Source organism: Hylobates moloch, unplaced genomic scaffold (assembly GCF_009828535.3).
Source record: "Hylobates moloch isolate HMO894 unplaced genomic scaffold, HMol_V3 SCAFFOLD_1, whole genome shotgun sequence".
Classification (NCBI taxonomy): Eukaryota; Metazoa; Chordata; class Mammalia; order Primates; family Hylobatidae; genus Hylobates; species Hylobates moloch.
The window spans coordinates 165,185,535-165,202,984 of NW_026652276.1; the positions used below are offsets into that span (position 1 = coordinate 165,185,535).

Here is a 17,450-nt window from a genome sequence, read left to right on the forward strand (position 1 = left end):
TTATATGCAAATCAATAAATGTAATCCAGCACGTAAACAGAACCAAAGACAAAAACCACATGATTATCTCAACAGATGCAGAAAATGCCTTGACAAAATTCAACAGCCCTTCATGCTAAAAAATTCTCAATAAATTAGGTATTGATGGGACATATCTCAAAATAATAAAAGCTATTTATGACAAACCTACAGCCAATATCATACTGAATGGCCCAAAACTGGAAGCATTCCCTTTGAAAACTGGCACAAGACAGGGATGCCCTCTCTCACCACTCCTATTCAACATAGTGTTGGAAGTTCTGGCCAGGACAATCAGGCAGGAGAAAGAAATAAACGGTATTCAATTAGGAAAAGAGGAAGTCAAATTGTCCTGTTTGCAGATAACATGATTGTACACTTAGAAAACCCCATCGTTTCAGCCCCAAATCTCCTTAAGCTGATAAACAACTTGAGAAAGGTCTCAGGATACAAAATCAATGTGCAAAAATCACAAGCATTCTTATACACCAATAACAGACAAAAAGAGAGCCAAATCATGAGTGAACTCCCTTTCACAATTGCTTCAAAGAGAATAAAATACCTAGGAATCCCAACTTACAAGGGATGTGAAGGACCTCCCCAAGGAGAACTACAAACCACTGCTCAATGAAATAAAAGAGGTCACAAACAAATGGAAGAACATTCCATGCTCATGGATAGGAATAATCAATATCATGAAAATGGCCATACTGCCCAAGGTAATTTATAGATTCAATGCCATCCCCATCAAGCTACCAATGACTTTCTTCACAGAATTGGAAAAAAACTACTCTAACGTTCATATGGAACCAAAAAAGAGCCTGCATTGCCAAGACAATCCTAAGCCAAAAGAACAAAGCTGGAGGCATCATACTACCTGACTTCAAACTGTACTACAAGGTTACAGTAACCAAAACTGCATGGTACTGGTACCAAAACAGAGATACAGACCAATGGAACAGAACAGAGCCCTCAGAAATAATACCACACATCTACAACCATCTGACCTTTGATAAACCTGACAAAAACAAGAAATGGGGAAAGGATTCCCCATTTAATAAATGGTGCTGGGAAAACTGGCTAGCCATATGTAGAAAGCTGACACTGGATCCCTTCCTTATACAAAAATTCATTCAAGATGGATTAAAGACTTAAATGTTAGACCTAAAGCCATAAAAACCCTAGAAGAAAACCTAGGCAATACCATTCAGGACATAGGCATGGGCAAGGACTTCATGTCTAAAACACCAAAAGCAATGGCAACAGAAGCCAAAATTGACAAATGGGATCTAATTAAACTAAAGAGCTTCTGCACAGCAAAAGAAACTACCATCAGAGTGAACAGGCAACCTACAGAATGGGAGAAAATTTTTGCAATCTACTCCTCTGACAAAGGGCTAATATCCAGAATCTACAAAGAACTCAAACAAATTTACAAGAAAAAAACAAACAATCTCATCAAAAAGTGGGCAAAGGATATGAACAGACACTTCTCAAAAGAAGACATTTATGCAGCCAACAGACACATGAAAAAATGCTCATCATCACTGGCCATTAGAGAAATGCAAATCAAAATCACAATGAGATACCATCTCACACCAGTTAGAATGGCGATCATTAAAAAGTCAGGAAATAACAGGTGCTGGAGAGGACATGGAGAAATAGGAACACTTTTACACTATTGGTGGGACGGTAAACTAGTTCAACCATTGTGGAAGACAGTGTGGTGATTCCTCAAGGATCTAGGACTAGAAATACTATATGACCCAGCAATCCCATTACTGGGTATATGCCCAAAGGATTATAAATCATGCTGCTATAAAGGCACATGTACACGTATGTTTATTGCGGCACTATTTACAATAGCAAAGACTTGGAACCAACCCAAATGTCCATTAATGATAAACTGGATTAAGAAAATATGACACATATACACCATGCAATACTATGCAGTCATAAAAAAGGATGAGTTCATGTCCTTTGTTGGGACATGGATGAAGCTGGAAACCATCATTCTGAGCAAACAGTTGCAAGAACAAAAAACCAAACACCGCATGTTCTCACTCACAGGTGGGAATTGAACAATGAGAACACTTGGACACAGGAAAGGGAACATCACACACCGGGGCCTGTTGTGGGGTGGGGGGAGGGGGGTGGGAAAGCATTAGGAGATATACCCAATGTAAATGACGAGTTAATGGGTGCAGCACACCAACATGGCACAAGTATACATATGTAACAAACCTGCACGTTGTGCACATGTACCCTAGAACTTAAAGTTTATATATATATAAAAAAAGAATATTTCCTGATTTTTCACTCCATTCTCACTGTCTAGTCACCAAGTCAAGAAACATCTAAAATCCTTCTCTAGATTACTCATATGGCCTCTGTGTTCCTTGCCTTCAGGCTCTCACCTTGTCAGGTCATTGGTAATATTGCTGAAAAATTATTCTTCCTAAAATTTTGACCAAAAAAATTATTTGCCAATAAAATATTTTCCAACAACTCAAATCCATTCTTTAGTTTTTATCTCTTTCCTTTTAGAAAGCATACTCCAGAAGCTGGGACTCTATTTCTTACTATAGGAGGCAGACTCCAAAATGACCCCAGTGACCTTGCTTTCTGGGTGTTCATGCTCTTGTATAATCCCTTCCCACTGAGTGAGGGCTGAACGACAGATTTCCAACAACCAGAATACAACAAAAGTAATGGAATGCCACTTCTCAGATTAGTTGAAAAAAAAAAAAAGACTGTGATTTGTGTCTCTTTTGTCCTCTTGCTCTCTCTCTCTCACTATTGGGAAGCAAGTTGCCATCTTAAGAGCAGGGAGAGGCCCACATCCCAAGGAGCTGATGTTTCTGTCCAACAGCCAGTGAGGACCTGAGGCCTGCCAAGTCACATAAGGGAGCCTGGAAGTGGGTCTTCTCAGTCCTGCCAACAGCTGTGAGTGAGCATGGACGCAGATCCTCTCCCAGTGGAGCATTTGGATGACCACAGCTCTGGCTAACACCTTACTTACAGCCTTGGGAGAGATTGAGTCAGAGGCATCCAGCTAAATTGACCCACAGACACGGTAATGTACAAATATTTCTTCTTTTAAGTTGCTAAGTTTAGGTGTTAATTTGTAATGCAGCAAATAGAAGAGGGATGCTGCCAAAACAAATACAGAAAAAAACAGGGAAGTGGCTTGGAAACAGGCAGTAGGCGAAGGCTAGAAGGATTCTGAAGAGTGTATTGGAGGAAGCCTAAATTGCACTGCACAGATTGTGAGTGGAAACTGGAAGGGAGAGTGCTTGTTATGTAGTGACACAAAGCTTAGCAACATTACCACCTTCTCTAATGAGAAAGTAGGAAGTGTTCCTTGTGAACAGGGTGATCTGGCTAAGTAGACTTCTAAACACAGTGGTGAAGGTGCTGCCTGATTTTTTCTTGCTGCTTGTAGTAAAATGTAAAAATAATAGAGTTCAGTTGAGAGTACTATTAAACAGAAAGGAATTCTTTCTGTTTAAACAGAAACTTGATGTTTTTCAAAGCCTTAAAATTAAGAAATGGCTTCCAAACAGAGTTCAAATCCAGGGAACTGCCAGAAGAATGTGGTTTAAAAATGAAGCAGAATGTATAACCAGGCTGGGTGTGGAGGCTCACACCTGTAATCCCAACACTTTGGAAGGCTAAGGTGGGTGGATCACTTGAGGTCAGGAGTTTGAGACCAGCCTGGCCAACATGGTGAAACCTTATTTCTACTAAAACAAACAAAATACAAAATTAGCTGGGAATGGTGGCACTGGCTTGTAATCCCAGCTACTCGGGAGGCTGAGGCATGAGAAATGCCTGAACCCGTAAGGCAGAGGTTGCAGTCAGCCAAGATTGCATCAGTGTGCTCCAGTCTAGGCAACAGAGCAAAACTCTGTCTCCAAAAAAAAAAAAAAAAAAAAGAAAAAAAAAAAAGAAAGAGAAAGAAAGATAGTATAACTAATAAAATCTTGTTAAGAATTCTGCCCTTAGGAAATCCAAATTTTTGAATAACGAGTGATAAACAAACCTCTCACTGCCCTAATGGGACATACTATCTCCCAATGATACCAGCACCATTGGAAAGATCATCTGAAACATAGGCTGCTGGTGCTGCTGCTGCTCAAAAAACAAGCAGAGAAGGGAGAACCCATGGAGGAATTGTCTCCAAACAACGTCCATCTTCATTTCTACACAGTCTTGGCTTGAGGTGAATTTTCCCCGAGTGTGGCATTCCCTTGGCCACACTGATCAATGTGACCAAGAGTGGCAAGGACCAAAGTCATTCAGTCTATCTCAGAGCATATGATTAATACTACTATCAATAGGATTACAAGCAGCAGAATTAGTCTAACTTGCAGCATTGATAACAACTATATTCCCTAGGCTCCCAGACCCAATTGGTTAAAGAAATCCCATAAACCATCAGGATATACCTTAGAAACCCAGGACTTTCTCCTTAAGCTTCTGTACTGACCTTTCCACTTGGCTTAAGGTATTAAACCAGGTACAGCAGGATCAATAATTACACAGACTCAAACCTTGGCATACAAGGAGGGAGTCTAGGGGTTAGAGCAATTCTACTGTACAGAAAAACCCTGGCCAAAAGGTTGAGGCTGACATGACTGCCTTCCAAGACTGAGGTGGTACCAATAATCACATTACCTAAAATCAGGAACCATTTTCATAAGATCTTAACTGATTAAATGACTTTAATCATAAGGACAATTGCCTGTAGGGCTCATACAAATAATAAGTTAGTTATCCCTCAGGAAAGCTCCCTTTAGTAACTAAGAGTAGCCTCATTTTGGAGGGATCTCTATAATCTGAAGGCTACATGATCTAATGGTTGTCTTTCTTTAAATACATATACATATATATTTTTAAATTCTTTAAAATATCCTAAAGAAAAGATTTCATTTTTTCTTTTTTCTTTAAGAAAAGACTTCTTACAAAGGTCTTTCTTTGGTGATGGATATCCCAAGTAAACGGATTTGATCATTACAAATTAAATGAATATATTAAATTGTCACATGTATCCTGAAATGATGTATATCTTATGCATCAATAAAACTATTTTTAACAGAATCACCTGGAGATCCTATTAAACTGCAGATTCTGATTCTATTTTTAAAGGCTTTCTTTAAATACATTTAAATATATAAAAATACCTCTAAGGTGCAGCTATATGAGCAGTTCAAAGAATGTGACCAGTTGCCACAATTTGCTCCCACTGTTTGCCATCCCAAACTTTTTTTTAATTGATTGATTAGAGACAGGGACTCATTCTGTCACCCAGGCTGGAGTGTAATGGCACAATCATAGCTCACTGCAGCTTCAAACTTCTGGGCTCAAGTGATCTTCCCACCTCAGCTTCCCATGTAGTTAGGACTATAGGCATGCAGCACTGCCATGCCGGGCTTTTACAAAATTATTTTTTTAGAGACAGATCTTGCTATGTTGCCCAGGCTGGTCTTGAACTCCTGGCCCCAAGTTATTCTCCCACCTCAACCTCCCAAAGTATTGGAATTACAGGTGTGAGCCACCACTCCCAACCCTATCTATCCCAAACTTTAATATGTCAGTGTGTAATTTTAGGAGTGACAGACCCAACAAGTCAGTCACAATAGACCCAGAGTTAGTAAAAATATAACAAGCTTCATCAAGGGGAGTATTGGCCAGTGATATAAATGGACTTGTGTGCTGCCTATTGAGCAGAGTGGCCATGTCCATTCTGGTGTCTGCATAACTAGTGCTGAGATTGAAAAACCAGAAGACAACACTGAACAACTTGGCAGAACTATCAGTGAACCAACACCAGGGATTTAAAGAAAATCTATGAATTGAAGACATCACCACGCCAAACTCCCCGTTTCAGGAGGCAGAGAGACAAAGTTTTAATCAAACAGAAGGCTACCACTTGTAGACAGGCTGGCAGCTTTCTGGAATCTGTCATTTCTATTTGACAAACAATGTTTGTTGAACCCTTCCAATCTTGTTGGTCATGAGTTCAAGTTGATCCATCTTAAACTGAGAATATCAGGCCAGAGGTATTGTCTGTCCATGGGTCAGACATTCAATTTCTTTTTATTATTATTTTTAATGTGTTTTTTTTTATACTTTAAGTTCTGGGATACATGTGCAGAACATGCAGGTTTGTTACATAGGTATGCATGTGCCATGGTGGTTTGCTGCACCCATCAACCCATCATCTACATTAGGTATTTCTCCTAATGCTATCCCTCCCCTAGCCCTCCACCCCCGATGGGCCCCAGGGTGTGATATTCTCCTCCCTGTGTCTGTGTGTTCTCACTGATCAACTCACACTTATGAGTGAGAACATGCGGTGTTTGGTTTTCTGTTCCTGTGTTAATTTGCTAAGAATGATGGTTTCCAGCTTCAACTATGTTCCTGCAAAGGACATTAACTCATCCTTTTTTTATGACTGCGTAGTACTGCATGGTGTATATGTGCCACATTTTCTTTATCCAGTCTATCATTGATGGGCATTTGGGTTGGTTCCAAGTCTTTGCTATTGTGAATAGTGCTGCAATAAACATACGTGTGCATGTGTCTTTACAGTAGAATGATTTATAATCCTTTGGGTATATACCCAGTAATTGGATTGCTGGGTCAAATGGTGGCATGTGCCTGTAGTCCCAGCTACTCAGGAGGCTGAGGCAGGAGAATCACTTGAACCGGGGTGGCGGAGGTTGCAGTGAGCTGAGATCATGCCACTGCACTCCAGCCTGGATGACAGAGCAAGACTCTGTCTCAAAAAAAAAAAAAAAAAATTTTTTTGAACACACCCTTTATTGCCACAGCTGCTTGTGCTACAGAAAATAAACAAAAACAACAAAAATCTCCTTGCAAATAAAAATAGAAACCAGAAATATCAAGTTCATTTTTATTTTGTATGCCTTAAAATTGTGATGATTCTTTTACACTATGGTTATTGGATCTTTTGACGGGTTGCCTTGAAAAGGATTTAAATTTTTTACCATATATATTTACTATTTCCACAGCAAAATAAGCTGCTTGTGAGTATAAAATATATTCACCATGTCTTAATATTCTTAATTCAATTCCACTTAATACATTTACCCACTTATAAAAAGAGAAATGCTATTGTATTTAAGTCCCTGATAAATATATTCTATATGAGAAGGGAGCCAGTGATCTCTTTTCCCACTGAGATCCTGAACTAAACAGTCGACAGACCAAAGTAGACCTCTATAATTCAAATGTCACACTGCAAATTCAAACTGGCAGTCTTCCTTGAGTTTCATTTTACTTGCCAAGAGAACAATGAAGCACTTATTCTGATGCCAGTAGAACTGTGGGAAGAGACTAAGAGATTTGTATTTCCCTGAATTTTCCTCTATAGAAGAGGGCAGCTATGAGAGACTGAAGAGACATGTTATCATTATTTTAGTAATTCTATAATTGTACAAGTAATTGAATCTTGAAAAATATGGTGTTTACATAAAAATTGATTCATATAATTGTAAAAATGCTATCAGATCATCAAATAGAACCAGAAATTACAGTTACATCATTTAAAGTACAAAAAGAAAGTAAAACCAACAAAAATGTCATTGGTGGTATTACATGGATTATGGTATTACATAGATTAGTGATAAACATAGTCTCAATCTTACAATCTCCTTCCAGGGAGAACAATTCTAATCCTTTCCTCACATGGCTGTCTTGTGGTTTGTGGCAGCCATTCCTTCTTGCAAAGTGCTTGCAATACCAGGACTCAAAGATCTTTACTGCAAGATTCCTGGCATCTTTACACTGGACCACTCCAATACTGATTGCATCTAACCGCTTCCCACAAACATCCGCAGGTGACACCCTTGCAAGCCATATTCAGATTCAGTAGGTCTGAGGCTGGGTGGATAAATCAGTATTTTTAAAGAAGTACCATGATATTCTCATACTGAAGCAAGTTGAAGACACAGAGTTTTAAGCCATTTTATAAGTCCTCAGAGAGCAGGAACTATGTCATATTCATTTTATATCCACATAATCACATAACTGCAAAATACATTATACACAACTGATTTTAAATTATGTTAAATACTGAGTTGACATAAAGCCTATTCAATTAATAAATTTAAAACATAATGAATAATTATATAACCACCACCAATAAACTGACAACTTATTTCAGGAAAAGGAACAGAACCACTCATTTTCATTGAAGTCCTCTGTGTGTCCCTCCTTGATTCCGTTTTAGTTGCTTACTCTTCTGGAGTAATTCTGCTGAATTTTATCAGTTTTTTTTCTTTTTTTTTAGTTTTGCTATATTTTTATATCCAAACATTGTGTCATTTTGACATGATTTTATGCTTTATATAAATGGAATAATATTGTGTGTATTTTTCTGCGCCTTTTTGCTTTTAATCCTGTGCTCCTAAGATTCCAGCAGTTGTTGTGGGTTGCTGAATCAACATACGATTTCATTGTATGACTATACGATAATATATTTATCCGTTCTCTTGTTGATAGAGATGTCAGATATACTCGATTTTTTTTTTACTACTACAAGAACAATATTATACATGTCTTATGGCTCATGTATATGAATTTTACTAGGGTGGTTAACAAAAAATATAATTGTTTAGTCAATTTTATTAGATAATGCCAAATTATCTTTCAAAATGGTTGGGCTTATTTTCCTATGTGCAGAGAATAAGAGTTTCCCTTACTCCATATCCTCACTGAAACTTAAAATATCTGATTTAAATCAATGCAGTGGGTATAAAGTAGTATTTTATTTTGGTTTTTAATTTTCACTTGCTGATTGCTAATATATTTGGACATCATCTGGTACGGAGATTTCCTCTTCTAAGACATACCTGTTCAAGCCAATGGCCCACTGTAGTCTTTCCTTACTGCCTCATAGAAGTACTTTTTATATACAGTCATGTACCATATAACGACATTTTGGTCAGTGCTGGGCCTTACATATGACAGTGGTCCCGTAAGATTATAATGGAGCTGAAAAGCTGTCATAATGTCATAGCACAATACATTACTCATGTTTTTGGTGATACTAGTGTAAACAAACGTACTGTGCAGCCAGTTTTATAAAAGTATAGTGCATACAATTATGTACAGTACATACTTGATAATAAACAGCTATGTTAGTCGTTTATGTATTTACTATGCTTTTTACTGTTATTTTAGAGTGTAGTCCTTCTACTTATAAAAAAAAAGACTAACTATAAAGGTGGTATTCCAGAAGAAGGCATTGTTATCATGGGAGATCACAGCTCCATGTATGTTATTGCCCCTGAGACCTACCAGCGACACAGGACATGGAGGTAGAAGATATCGATGATTCTAACCTTGTGTAGGCCAAGGCTAATGTGTATGTTTGTGTCTTCGTTTTTAACAAGAAGATTTAAAAAGTAAAAAATTAAAAATAGGAAAAAGCTTACTGAACAAAGATAAAATTTTTTGTACAGCTATACAGTGTATGTTTTAAGCTAAGTGTTATTACAAAAAAAGAGTCAAAAAGTTTTAAAAAATCTAAGTTTATAAAATAAAAAAGTTAGAGTAAGCTAAGGTTAATTTATTTTTGAAGAAAGAAAATATTTTTAAATAAACTTATTGTAGCTTAAATGTATAGTGTTTATAAAGTCTGCAATAGTGGAATGTCCTAGTGTTCACACTTACTCACTGACTCAGCCAGAGCAACTTCCAGTCCTGCAAGCACCATTCATGGTAAGTGGCCTACACGAGTGTACCATTTTTTATGTTTTATACCATATTCTTACTGTACGTTTTCCACGCTTAGATACATAAATACCATTGTGTTAAAATTGCCTACAGTATTCAGTACAATAACATGCTGTACAGGTTTTGTGCCTAGGATAAATAGGCTGTAACATCTAGCCTAGGTGTGTAGTAGGCTATACTATCTAGGTTTGGGTAAGTACAGTCTATAACGTTCACATGATGATGAAATTGCCTAAAAGCACATTTCTCAGAATTTATCCCCACCATTAAGCAACATGTTACTGTAATTTACTTTTGGTTATTTATTTTTTAAACATTTTATTCCAGCGTATGGTTTGTCTTTTCACTTTCTTAAAAGTATTCTTTCAATGAACAGAAGTTAAGTTTTAATGTAGTCAGTTTTCTTAGTGGCTCATTTAAGAAACATTTATTTTTATTTATTTATTTTTGAGATGGAGTCTTGCTCTGTGGCCCAGGCTGGAGTGCTGTGGTGTGATCTCGGCTCACTGCAAGCTGCGCCTCCCAGGTTCACACCACTCTCCTGCCTCAGCCTCCTGAGTAGCTGGGACTACAGGCGCCCGCCACAACGCCCGGCTAATTTTTTGCATTTTTAGTAAAGACGGGATTTCGCCATGTTAGCCAGGATGGTTTCAATCTCCTGACCTCGTGATCCACCCGCCTCGGCCTCCCAAAGTCCTGGGATTACAAGCATAAGTCACCGCACCCAGCTGTAAGAAACATTTCTAAAAACTGAGGTCATAAAGGTATTCTTCTACGCTATCTTCCAAATTTTATATTTTTGCTGACTATATTTGAGTAGTCAGTCCACTTGAGATGGAATTTTGGCTATGGATTATATGGGGGCTCAACTTCACTATATTCTCTTTATTGAAGAGCCAAACATTTCTCAACTCTTCTAGAGTGTAATCTATGTCATAAATCAGGTTTTTGTATATCTAAAGTGCTGTTTCTGGGCTCCCTGACCAACTTGCCCATTCTTTTGCCCCAAAGTATAAATTTACTAAAGTTTAATAATAATTATTTCCATTTAAAAGCATGTGAAATGCCATGGTTATTTCTCATGTATTGCCCTTTCATGTATATTTTAGCAACAGCTTATCAAATTGCATTTAAAAATCTTTTGAAATTATTTTTACTAGAATTGCACCGAATCAACAGTTACTGAATCTTCCAATCCATGAACAAGGTTTCTTTGCCCTATTTTATACACTTTCTTTAGTATATCTCAATACAATTTTATTTTTCTCTATGAGGTCTTCCCTATTATTTATGTCTTGAAGTCTTGTGAACGGTAACTTATAAATTATGTTTTCTCCTGGTTTGCAGACATATTGAAATAGATGTTTTATTTTACATTAATTATGTATTTAGCAAAGTTGCTATAATTTTATATTATTTCTAATAACTTACCTATTGGTACTTTTTGAGATTTTTTAAATAGACAATTTCATCATATGTGAATAATAGTTTCATTTCTTCCTTTACAGTTTCTTTAATTTCTTTTACTTGCCTTCCAGTACAATGTCAAATATAAAAAGTGACAGATTTTCCAATGTTAAACCATACTTGCATTCCTGGCTAAACTCAACCTAGCTATGATATATTATCTCTTTTATATGTTACTTCATATGGTTTGCTAATATTTTGTTTAGGACTTTTTTGCATTGGTTTTATGAATGGGATGGACCTACAAGTTTTCTTTCTCATCATTGTTAGCTTTTGGTACCAAAGTTATGTTTTATTACTTCATACATCTCACACTCTCAAAGTTTTACTGCATTCCTGGTATCAAAGTTGTACTACTTTTGTTTTTCTGTCTTCTGGAATAAGTTATATGCAATTGGAGATATTTGTTCTAGTTTGGTATAATTGATAATAAAATGATTTTGACATATTTATTTTCTTTCTTCTTTCTCTTTTTTTGCTTTTCCTCCCTCCCTTTCTTCTATTTTCTGCTGTTTTTTACTCATGGTGCTTTATTGCCCTGTGAACTTTGTACCTTGAAACCGTCAACTTATATTTCTCGAAACTTTAACTTTTTTTGTTTGAGTAAAGATGAACGCCCAAGGAAAGATATGCTTTTTTTTCTTCTGAAAAGTAACATAAATTAAGGCTACTTGTGATCATAATTTCTTAGAAAAAATTTTTTTGGCTTTTCCACTCATCACCCAAGGTTTGACACTGGCAATTTTCTATGCAGTCCCTGGGGTGATAGATTTATTTTCACCTTACGGAAAGGTGTAGTCCATGGGGTTCCAGCTTTATGATGAAGTTTCCTAATTAGGCATCCCATATCAGGTGGACCCTGGGTTTTGTCTACTATAACTCAAAGCAATACCAATTACAGTATCATCATAACATTTAAGCATTAACGATAATTATGACATTATGATGAGTGAAAGAAGCAGTTCAAAAAAAGTATGTTCTGCTTTTATTGTAATTACATTCTAGAATTAAGTATGTCGTGCTTTTATTCTAATTACATTCTAGAATTGGAGAAATTAACTTAGTTTCAAAAAGCAGACTGAATAGTTGTCTCAGGCTGAGAGTGACCACAAAGTTCCATAAGGTAACTATTTGAGGTAATAAAAATGTCTTATATGTTGATTATGGTGGTGGTTACTCATCAAACCATTAACTTAAATACACTTAAAATTAGTGCATTTATTGTATGTAAATTATTACTCATTAAAGTTGATATTTAAATGGGGCTATGTAATGATAACAAATAAAATTATACATTTAAGATCTGTGCATTTCATTCTATGTCAAATTTATCTCAATAAATCCATTAAAAATCCCTTTAGGAACTGAAACTTCAGAAATCAATTAGAGTTTTTAATATCTTTTATCAAGCCTGGCAAAACTCCATGATAAAGCAGCTTTACCATCTCAGTCCTTGGCCACATCACCATTCAGTTTTTAATGCAGATGGAAATGTATTTCTGTGATAGAAAATATGTTTCTATGATTTAAGGCTATTTCTAAGTGAATGCATTGGGAAGGAGATAAGGACATATATGCAGTATTGTAATTTAGGCCATTTTGACTATTCTGTTTCAACTGTAGGTTTATTCAGTTATGACTAAAAAGAAGGCATGTTACTGTGAGTCACCAAGTTGCCATTTTGATAGTCCCAAAGGTTTTCAAGGGCTAAAATATGCACATTCATTTTTTTTCTGGTTTTACATGAAGAAGATTGTGGTTTAGTGTGATAGAGATAGGGTCTTCTTGCAAATTCATGGACTCTCAAGACAATTAAAATGTTGTAGCAAGCAAAAGCCCATTGAAACCTGTCATTGAAGAGATTACAGGCTAATGGGGGGAATTTATGGATAAATAATGATAGAAAGAGATACACACAGTGCTACTGACACACTTTTAAAAGACCGCTAGCCCAGCAATGCTTTGTGAAGGAGATGAAACTGAAATGGAACCCTGAAAGGAGCACAGGATTCAGCTGACATACAAGGGCAACAGAGTCAGTGTACTAGACACCATAAAAGGTAGAGGAAACAAAAGGCATAGAAAATCCAGGGGATCCCGATGGCCCCTGGGAAAGTAAGTCTGTTTCCCAGGCATCCATCTCTCACTATGTCTTTTAGCATTTTAGAACCTTTTGGTAAATTATTCAACTAATAAAATATATGTTTTTAAAGTCAGAAAAATACTGTCATTTGTAGTAGTTTCTACGACATCTCTTTAACATTGCAAACTCTGTGTTTCATCATTGTAATATTGAATTGTTCTAGCATAGTTTCTAGGGAGTACAAAGTCTACACTTTCAGAGAAATTTAATTACATGGAAGAATTTGATAAAGTTTATTTGGTATTTCGTATCTAGCTCATAAGTAAATAACATCACAATGTGGCAGTGGGAAGGAAAATATATTCAAATCATTTGCATCATAATTTTTTTAAATCAAAGAAAATGAGCTACAAAAAGATGACATTGTTTAGATGAAGGTTCCTATCCTAACCTGTATCTCCCCTTTACCCATCTTTCTGTCTGTACACAGTGTATTAAGAAATAACATCTCCATATATGAAGACTATTTCTAGAGAGAATCTTTCAAGTACAGGAGGATGTCTAACCCGTGGGATCAGAGTGAGTGAGTGTATGTGTGTGTGTGTTGGGGGGGGGGCGTGTGTGAGGTGTGTGTAGTGTGTGCATGTATGGTGTGTGTGGGTGTGTGTGGTGTGTGAGTGTCGTGTGTGGGTATGTGGTGTGTGTGTGGTGTGGGGGTGTGAGGTGTGTATGTATTTGTGGTGTGTGTGGTGTGTGAGGGTGGTGTTTGTCGTGTGTGTGGTGTGTGTGTGGGTATGTGTGGTGTGAGTGTGGTTGTGTGGGTATGTGTGGTGTGTGTGGGTATGTGTGGTGTGTGTGGTTGTGTGTGTGTGTGGTGTGTATGTGGGTATGTGTGGTGTGTGTGGGTATGTGTGGTGTGAGTGTGGTGTGTGTGTGTGGTGTGTGTGGTGTGTGTGGGTACATGTGGTGTGAGTGTGGTGTGAGTGTGGTGTGTGTGTGTGTGAAGCATGTGTATACACTACTTAGGCCAGTGCACATATGGATAGGGTCTTAAATGGAATGTTTTCCAGGCACCTTGTGATTCTTGGCTTCGGTGACAATGACCATTGCTATAGATTTGGGGATCATAAAACAAAGGATATAATTAAATTTAATGATTTTAGACATTAGACCAAATTGGAGTCTGTGAACAGGCTGTTAAATATATTTCTTTTATTCTTCAGGCTCCTCTAATTGCCATAAATCAGCTTGCCTTTTACATACACTCAACCTCCATTTTTAAGCACCGCTATCTATATTAACAGCAACTAAACATAATGAGAATTATTTTATTATTTAAAGTACAGTATCATTTTAGATATTTTGATATGTCTACCATATAAATCATACAACTAAAGACTACTATAATTTAAAGATATATTTAGTGTTTTGAAAAATCAAGAATTTTGTATCAAAAGATTATTTTCTAAAAAAGTACTGGATTTACAGACAGTATAAATCACTATGTGCATTATTACTGTGTAAACATCATACAGACCTGCTGTTGGACATTTGTTTTTTCCATTTAATTTGAATCACAAGATATTTAAAGTGTTAGGAGTTAAAAATATCCATGGCTAAATATTAAGAAGTGAGTCTAAATTGCAGAACCTATACCTAAAATATATGCTATGTTTCAGAATTAAATGTTTTTTGAATGATTATTTTCAAACTATTATTCGATGCACAAAACACATCACTCTAGAGAAGTTCTTCAGAACATACAGATAGTTAATAAGACACAAAGAATATTTAATTTTACATATGAAGCAGGAAAGTACAGGTAAGCATTACTTTAAACCAAAAAACAAACCTTAAGAAAATAGTTGTTATTGTTATTGCAGTTGCCAGACATTCCTTGCAATCCAGCCACAGTGTTCTAAAATGGTTGACAAAAAATATTAAAGAAGGCTTAACCCCCACCACAGAGAGCAGCCTGATAAAGGATAGAAAACCACTGAGTCCCAGCACTGACTGTAATACACACTGTTAAGTACTAAGACAATATTGCTGCATGTTGGTAAAAAATGCCCCCACTCTTAGTTTCTCAGTATTATAGATACAGTATAAAGTCTATTTACATTATTATATTCACATTATTAAAAGGCCAACCATAATAATTGCAATCTCTTGTTTACACACAGAAGCTGTTTCCAACTAGGAACGGCAAACAGTATGAGTCAAACTTAATGTTATCCCTCTAACACTTTTTATAACATAAATATTATATTCTTGTATACCTTTTAATACTTATGCAAACCAAAGCTTCCATTATATTTTTGCCTCTAATTATTACATGCTAACACAAGCAATAAAAAACCATACCCACGTGGGCAGCTACTCTAAACTGTATTCAATACTTTAAAAGATTCTAAAAAAAAAGTTGCTATAATATTGTTATAATGATATTAATTTCCAGTAATGAAAACAAATTATGAAGGAAAGATTAAATTATATTTTAGGGGCTTCAGTATATGAAAGGGCTTCAGTTTCTGGAGTGATGATTAACCTTCTTATGAACTACTGCCTAAGGAGACTTTGAAATGCTATCTATAGCTAAGACTTTACAATGTAATAAATATTGTATCTTAAAAGAATATTTAAGGAAGTCAAATAATCATAATTTTTAAAGTGCAATACTTTATTTTAATTTCAATGACCATACCTATTTTCTAACTCAAAAGTGGAATATAGCACCAGTTCATACTGTATTTCCAGTCTAAGCCTGCAGCATTTCAAACCACATAATGCTCTTAAATAAAAAATACTCATAATATATACACACTACACAAAATATATACCATAATTACATCATCTCACTACTAAAAGACTACACACTGATAGTGGTGGAGTATGACAAGAGATTAAATGTTATTAAAAAGTTAAATTCTAGTTGAAAAATTTATCATACCCCCCGAGTGTCATGAAATAGTGTTGATTGTCTGAGAGATTTATTGAAATCCTCCATGGCAACCTTTCAGATTGTTAAAAAAAGAAAAGAAAGAGAAAGAAAGAAAGAAAAACAAGTGATCAATACTTCTATTAAACAGAAATTAAATCATGAATCACAGATATATTCAGATATACATTTAAAATTTTTCAATTGTTCAAATATTCATCTCCTTCTTCTTAAATAGGATCTTCCTTTTTATTCTACAGCTTTTAGGCAGAGCCATTTAAAAAATTTTTTTTAATCAGAATGTTTAACAGAGAGTAAACAAAAACAGGGATGCAAATTAAAATAAAATTGGCTGTTTGCTTATTTTAAACCCTTCTAAAGATGTAGAGGAAGAAAAAACAGAAAAAGCAGAAATTTCAATAGTTTGAAAATTATCTACATAGCTTAAATTCTACTAGAGTATGACTTATAATTTCCTAAAGCATTGAAACAGATATGTCTAAGCATAAGCAATATATTGTAAGGTAATCTTCCTCAATATAGTTTTTAGAGCTCCACTGTAGGTTTATAATTTCAGAATCTATTTCTCCCATTGTGATGTTTTCCATGTAGTGAATGCAAGCAAGCAAATACCCTCTGTCAATGTGACAAGTTACAACCAACTTTGGATGATTTGATCAAAAACAGAAGCTATCTGTCCTTCAGCAGAAAATGCTGACTAAGAGCTGGCTCTGTAAATCAGTTGGATGAACTTGGTTGCTCTGTATCTAATTGGAGGTTTTCCTGGCTGGTGCAGGGAATGTCACAGGGGATATTGTCAAATAAAAATAACTCTTAACTTTGAAATCACAAGATGATTCTATAAATCATAAAAGTAAAAAACCAAGTGACTGATTAACAAAGATATATTAAACAAATTGTTCAATTATATATGAAATTAACTCAATTATTCAAGAAGCATTTATCCATTAGATATCCAATATTTGTTCTTCTCATTTCCTTTATGCCTCTTGGACATTTTATTCTTCATCCACAAAGGAAGACAGAGAGTAAATAGAAAATGGGGAAAAAGCACTCAAATCAATCCATTTAATAATTTTTTTAGCATTAGAAAAAAGAATTTGAAGCAAGTGATAATTTGAAGTTTTAACATTGGAGTGGATTTTCACTATTTGT

General features: G+C 35.7%; 1 protein-coding gene and 1 long non-coding RNA gene across 9 annotated transcripts in view; one reads left to right on the top strand and one right to left on the bottom strand.

Annotated features, from left to right (window-relative positions):
- The window catches only part of PPP1R9A (protein phosphatase 1 regulatory subunit 9A), a 399,467-nt gene that overhangs the window by 80,556 nt on the left and 301,461 nt on the right, over nt 1–17,450 (bottom strand). For 3 of the 7 annotated variants that reach the window (XM_032761019.2, XM_032761017.2, XM_032761016.2), the window contains exons 7-8: nt 16,287–16,349; nt 15,189–15,254 (exon numbers count right to left, since the gene is read on the bottom strand). The exons of the other annotated variants lie outside the window; for them this stretch is intronic. In XM_032761019.2, the coding sequence (XP_032616910.1) occupies nt 15,189–15,254; nt 16,287–16,349 (129 nt within the window). The remainder of the gene's footprint in view (nt 1–15,188; nt 15,255–16,286; nt 16,350–17,450) is intronic. 7 annotated transcript variants of the gene reach the window in all.
- Nucleotides 2,873–17,450, top strand: part of LOC116814080 (uncharacterized) — a 179,290-nt gene continuing 164,712 nt past the window's right edge. For both annotated transcript variants that reach the window (XR_009208787.1, XR_004371169.2), the window contains exon 1: nt 2,873–3,094. This is a non-coding gene — a long non-coding RNA (uncharacterized LOC116814080). The remainder of the gene's footprint in view (nt 3,095–17,450) is intronic.